General features: G+C 45.1%; 1 protein-coding gene across 8 annotated transcripts in view; it reads right to left on the minus strand.

The window, feature by feature from the left end:
- Positions 1-230: 230 nt before the first annotated feature.
- LOC118415326 (protein Wnt-5b-like) overlaps positions 231-7054 on the minus strand; it is a 100454-nt gene continuing 93630 nt past the window's right edge. For 6 of the 8 annotated variants that reach the window (XM_035819833.1, XM_035819835.1, XM_035819834.1 and 3 more), the window contains one exon: positions 1049-1529. In XM_035819833.1, the coding sequence (XP_035675726.1) occupies positions 1062-1529 (468 nt within the window). In that variant the 3' untranslated portion in view covers positions 1049-1061. Of the gene's footprint in view, positions 1530-7054 lie in introns of all 8 variants that reach the window. The other 2 variants (XM_035819829.1, XM_035819830.1) reach the window with 2 other exon arrangements.

Genomic DNA, 7054 nt, shown 5'->3' on the forward strand with positions numbered 1-7054 from the left:
TCTGATATTTCGTGTTCTGATGGTATGGTCACGATTTTTAGGTGTTAGATAGCTCTTGTGCTCGGGAAGAAGTGACGTAAGTTTGGGCTCCCTTGTGGCAAGTTTTGGAATTGCAAGGGCATTTTGTAAAGAATTCCAAAGAGGAAAGTTTAAGAAAGGAATAACGAATTTTTACGATTGTTGGTATGTAGATAACTTAGACAAAGATGTACAAAATAACAAACGACGACTAGTGCATATTTAACGTTTATTGATGCCCATGGAATTAGCATACATACATACATACATACAGTGTAGAAAAGAACTATCGACAATAAATAACAAAGCAACAAAAGTTCAGAATGTGATACAGTAAACAGTACAAAAGTTATCCCTGGCAGCGCTCTTGCTATGTACAAGCTTTGCAGATACTTATTCGGGAAATACCGTTAACTTTCGAATTTGTTCCACTCAAATATGGCTAGTCTTTCCAACGAACCACACTATATTCCTATCCCACTTTTTCTTACAGAAGATTCTCTCCTAAAATGAATCACTTGCTTTACTTGGACTCGCCTGACGGCAGTTGTGTTTGTTACCACCAGGTCCGAGTTACCTTCATTGTGCCAGTATTCTGTGCATCATTCTTTTCTAAAATGTATCTTTAGTTAGAATCGTTGACGTATACATGGCATAGTGGTGTCTACACCAAATACTGTCTCTGATGGTAGTGGGTCCGTCTCTCTGTTCCCTGAAGTTCGTACGGCTCCGTGTTGACGTCAACCAACTGGAAGTTCCCATATCTCACTCTTACACCGACGTCCGTGTGTGCACAAGAACCGTTTGGTCGAAATCCTCCTCACTGCTCCAATAAATAGTTTCTGCCAGCCTCTAATACGACATATTCTAGACCTACTTTAAAGTTAACGCGAACGTGTATGTATTAATACTCCGGTGAGACTTTTTAATACATCAATAGAATATCCGTCTTCTGTACATTTTGACCCTAATGAGTCAAACAAGGTGATAAAGAGTTTTTTTTCCAATGATACAAAACGATAATCTGTACAGTTGCGCCTCTGCTATTTGCATACGTAAACGTTTTCTATTGACCGACACCTTTTGCATTTGACGTAACAGCACCAGTGGAACTTGCAGTTGCACCTTTCCACCTTTTCCCGTTTGAACGTGTTGTATCCTCTCCCGCAGCACATGAGGTTACACCCGTCCGTGCCCAGGCCGGTTTTGTTACACTCTCTGCCGTGCGTTCCCAGAGAACCTATGGTCGGATCCGCGTTGCAGTAGTCAGGTGACTTGTTCAGGTACACCAGATCCTCGTCAGTGAAGACGTTGAATCTCGGGTTGCGGCGATCCAAGCGGTACCTCTTGCCCCTCTTGATGAGCTTGACCTCGTTGGCGCCGTCGTACTTGTCCTTGAGCAGGTTGCCGACTGTCCTGAAGTCCGCCAGCTGCTGCCAGCACGTCTTCAGGCTGCAGGACCCGGAAACTCCGTGACACTTGCAGGCAACTCTCGCGTTACTGAACGTGAGCTGAAACACAAACAGTCGCAGTTAGACGTCAATGTACAGTAATAGTAGATCTTGCTCTTAGAAATAACATCAAAGCAATAGCCATGGGTGAAAATTACATTACTGTAACTTATAGAACAGATAACGAACACCCGGTATGCAGTTTAATGATGAACAGTCTTAGTAAAGGTAGTATTGCTAGTAGTGAGAAACTTGAGATGGACCCTATTACAACCATTATCATGTCCCTAGTTGATACCAATTGATATCCAGGTTGTTCAAATCTTCTGCAATTCGTGCGTTCTTCAGTGAGTGCCGTGAAGACAACAAGGCCACCACAGGTCACCTTTTCTGTGACTGGAATCCTGGAAGCTATCAGCAAAGCTCAGTTCGGAAATTACACATCACGACAGCTTTAATGAAAGCGGCCTGTCGGTATGTCATCACTCCAGACACTTCGTACTGTGAGGGAGTCGGGAAAGTTCGGCACACCTGCCGAGAGGCCCCGAGACAGAGCACCAAATATCCCTGACGGGACAGGATCCACATCAGGCAACACTTAGCCGTCCTACAGCCCGCAATATTGTCAATTTCGAAGCCTTCACCTTTATACACTGAGAAAACAATCATGTCTGCTATTTTTGAACGCTTTCTCATTCCTAGAGAAAGGGGCGCTCGCCATGAGGCGCTGTTGTGTTGGGCGGCGCTGTTGTCATGAGAACAAGCCGTTGAGCGGTCTTGGATCATGAAATGAAAGACCGTCATCAGGCGGACGATGATAGATTTTTTCAAATTTTCCGGTATATCTACCAATCACTTCACATGCCGTTGGCATAATGATGAAATGAATACATTGCAGTGTAATGAAAGCGAGATGAGCGACGAAGTCATGTACCTTTTGTATCACATACATCATGTCACACATGAGCAACTTTTCAACCCACTGTTAACCGTGACATTCCGAACATGACAGCCCACACAAAACAACTCTCGTGCTATCCATACCACGCAAGGCATTTGGAAAATGGACAGATGAAATGCAGTGTAAAGCCTTTCCCAGATGTATTGCCATGGGCACGATGTTCGGTACTTTGTAGTTGGACCATGTATCCCACAAGACGTCACATCTGTACGCCTGCCTGACCATCACTACTGCCTGCACCAAGGCCATGGTCATCACGACTAATGAGGACCGACGCTGCCACAGGCTATTGGCACCGTCGCCTGGAAACCTCGACATGCTGAAAAATCATTCCTCTCATCAGGATTCCACCCCCGAGTAGAAGTGGGTCAGCGCGACAACGGAGCTGCTCATCGGGGAACCCGCTTGATCGATGTCCGACCAAAAGAAAGAGAAAACCGGTTCTCGAGCCGTCCGCCCACGTGCGGTGAGAGGGGGTGTTCTGGGTACCACAGGCGCACATCGTGACCATCGGACACTTGTTGTGTTGAGTAGTCTTCAGAACCTGTCACGTTGTATCACGTCAAGCCTCGTGAGATGACCATAGAAAAGCTGACATGAAGTCCAAGAGGCAGTAGTATGGCTAACCAAACATTTTGTCTGTTGTACCAGATGTATTTGATGATCCCTATACATCATTGAGGCCAGGAAAGTCCAAAACTTTGAGTGAAAAAAAGGGCAAAGGCTACAAATCATACACGTAGAAAACAGCGTTTACTAGAAGCACGTTAAAGCTCATGAATACCGTTCAGAAATAGCTTGTGCCTTTGTTCTGTCTAACGACCAAGACTAGATGTATTCATTGCAGTAGACAATGTAGATATTCTTTCATCATCAGCCCACAAAGGCGCCTGTTTGGTAGTGATAAATATGTGGATTGTGTATGAGTCTGTATCACAGTGGTGGTTAGATGTTATGATGATGAAGTTTGGATATCATGAATGGGGTTGTCATGGTTACTGCTCACGATGTCCTCCGTCAACATGGGATAACGATGTTTAAACACATGCCATCTGTCATGCTGTCTTACGATGTGTTTTTGTACAAAGCGGTACACATTATCTCGTTCCGCGAACGCAAACAGCACTGCACTGAATCAGCAAGTTTTAGAAACTGCGACAACGCCTTTGAAAGTTTGATCTGGCGTCAGACCACGGACTTTAGTACCAGCAAGAAGCAATCAATACTCTGTGTGCCAATATCAACAAGGCACGTCTTTTAGGAAAACGTGGAAGCAAGGAAGTGACATAACGACACACCTGTGTCTTTTCCCTGGGGAAGAAAAGGTGTTTGATATGCCAACAGCCAACACCTTCTGGAGTATGTACAACAAGATTTGACATGATATATGCATGATATGATATGATGTATGATATGATATGACACAGCATTTTGATGTTCGTCACTGCTGACTAGAAACATGCCACACATCCTTCATCTATAATATCTGCGTGTTGTAAATCCCACAGAAGACTCCTGCCGACATGTTTTGCCTGTCGTTATGAGATCAAGATGTGCTCCTTGCTCCACCGTGGCGCGAAGTATGGATGTGGAAATCACCAAAGACTACCCAAACACGACGTCCTGTCAAACCACGGTGTCCATCTCACAAATAAAGCGGCACCCAGTTGGTGGGATCGAGCTCCACCGATGACTTCAAGTTCAACTACTACATTCTTCACACTCCAACCGGGCCAGGAACGGACGACTAATTTGGAGGCTTTGTCGGCACCTTGTCCGAGAACTCTGCAGACTGGTTCTTGTTAGGGTTTCTCTGATGCTGCGATATTTTAGGCATGTCTCCTACGGCGCAACCAGGCTTTAGTTTTCTCAGGTAATCCTGGCTGTAAATTCGACTGTTAATGTGTTTTGTGTCTGAACGTCTTTAATATTACTCTAGACGTCTTTTCCGAGGCACTTTGATAATGTTCGCACATAGCGGTGTCAGCATAGTTGTGAACAGAGCCAGAGAACCACTTGCGAATCTACTAAAGGTGTGCGACCAACAGCTAGCCTACTGCAAGTTGGCGCATTATATGAAAGTCATGTTTATTCCTAGGCTGCTATGGAATGTCTAGCTTATTTCCAGAAGCATTATTAAGACAAAGCTTTGTCTTCATCTGGCTTTCAAGACTCTCTTATTCCATCTAAGGTTCCACCCACTTTGACGATTGACAAGTCTTAACATACTAACCTATAATTGCCATTATGAATGTCACACCGTTACTCTTGCCGTTTGATGGGCTGTCCTGAAGACGTGCTGCCGTCACATCGCGTGTGACCGTACAAACCCCTGCTTACTGATGCGTCCAGCGGGAAATAACCCACCAGATCAACATTCCTGCACTGCCCCCGCAAACATACAGGAGCCCAAGTTCTCTGGATGATTCTTAAAGAACAGCTTCAAACCTGCACAGGTCAGTCACCTGGCTGACTCCTGGCGGAGGCCCAAGCACAACTCCCGGCCTATTTTTGCCCGGGTTCGGCGTGCCTGGCCTAAGCTATCAAGGCCTCCTCCCGTGTTGTACCAACTAACAAGCACGAATAACGAGCTTTCAGGATACTCTCAAGTGTTTTAGAGGTTATCTTTTCTCATAGTATTATGAAGCTCAGACGATTAATTTAAAATCGCTTATTTGAATCATCAATTGTAATTTTGCAAAATGAAGATGTCCTATGATTTTTGTATGTCCTATGCTTATTATTTAGAACCTGTTTTCTGCAAGAAATTCCTTTCGTTCAGATAACAGCACTGCATCAAGACGGTTTGTTACATAAGGGAAGCTCAAACACTGCTATGCTAAAACAGGTATCTCAAAGGGCCGCACCTGTATGCGACAAAAAGGGCAAAATCGTTGCGAATTTTTGACAAATTTTCCCTTGCAGTCAGACACTTAAATTGGTTACACAATGGACCATGTATTGAATGCAACAGCAACCAAAACATACTGTAGATGAATGCCTCGTAAAATCTTCATTCATTCTGATTGATGAATTCGGAAGTGTGTTCCAGGGCTCACAGACAAGCTAGGCTGAAGTGGAAATCTGTCTGCGAAGCGAGTTAAGCAATTAAGCAATAAGAGCAGAAGTACCCGGGTGAGGGATATTATTTGAGAAGAAAGAGGCTACTTTCATCTTATTTCCGATTCTATAAAAGATTTAATCAACTGTACGAGGGATTCCCATAAACTACACAGCATGCTTGCCGCGTCAGGACATTGGTGCAAGGCTGCAGTCAAACCAGAGAATCAAAGACGAATGTTTCATGATCGTGACTTATGGGTGTAGTGTTCAGGAAGGTCATGGCCTACCGGGGCTTCCAACACCTTGTCCCGTACACCCCGGGGTATCTGTAAGCCCCAGTCATGACCCGACGACATTTATGTGCTGTTTAACCCTTCGCAGGCTGTAGAACCGCTGGCGATATGTGTATGCCGACAGGTATGCACACTTCACATTCGGCCGTGTTAGGTCTAAACGTCAGCAGAACAGAAACGTTGTTTTGTCGTTGATGAAAAACGTCCGAAAAATTCAATAACGCTCATTTGTATCCTTTAGTGAGATTTATGATCCAATCTCTGGTTGCCCCCGTGTGATAACCTGCTGACCTGGGCCGATAAAACGCGACCCCGGCCCGATAACCTTTGTATCAACGCGCCGATGGGAGGGAACTCAGCTGACGTTTTTCGGCGCCCGGTCTTCTTACACCCTCCGGGCTCTGTCGGTGTTCGTCTGCCGCAGCACATATCTTCACGTCCCACTGTGTATATAGCTTTGCAGATTCAAAGCGGTTCGCCTGTTATTCTCACAAACTTTAACTGGATCTATTAAAACAGTTTTAGGGCGCGGAAGACAAAGTATACCTTGTAAGGCAAATGTGTGATTTTCTTTTGGTGGCTCACCTTGGTGACAGATATCAGCTCACAGATGGAGTTCTGGGCAAGGACACAGATATCTATATTCAGAAGTACATGACACGAGCATGCACGCTATGTCTTACGGTAGACACTTTAATTACACCATTCAACTCCATCTCCTACGCAGAGACGAAAGACCCGCGTCCTCAGAACTCCGTCGAACCAAGGGGCTTTTTGGTCGAACTGAGCAGAGTTCTACTTATGGCGTCGTTTCGAATCTGCGTAGGAGTGTGAGCGAACGTTGAACGTCTTGATCATGTTGTAATTTCTTTTTCGAACCATTGGACGAAGAGGACACTCCTACAATCAAGAAGTACAGAATATATTCTACATCCAGTTGGCCTGACAATCCTTCTGGGACGACCTGCCATCCTTGCCTATTCGTAGAAAAGGTTTGCTGAGTTCTCATCAAAACCAATCAAGGGAAAGAGGGTCTGCATGGGGGGTCCTGGCAACGCTTTACGCTAAATTCAGGACGGTGGACAACGTTTTACGTTAAATTCCGAAGGCCGGCAACGTTTACGCTAAATCAGAAAGGCCGGCATGGTTTACGCTAAAATTCAGAAAGGCCGGCATGGTTTACGCTAAATTCTGGAAGGCTAGTAACACTCGACAGGGGCGGGGGGCATGCTCCTCTGGGCAAGATTTGCAAATTTTACTCTCTGAAA

The sequence above is a fragment of the Branchiostoma floridae genome, chromosome 5, assembly GCF_000003815.2.
Source record: "Branchiostoma floridae strain S238N-H82 chromosome 5, Bfl_VNyyK, whole genome shotgun sequence".
Lineage (NCBI taxonomy): Eukaryota > Metazoa > Chordata > Leptocardii > Amphioxiformes > Branchiostomatidae > Branchiostoma > Branchiostoma floridae.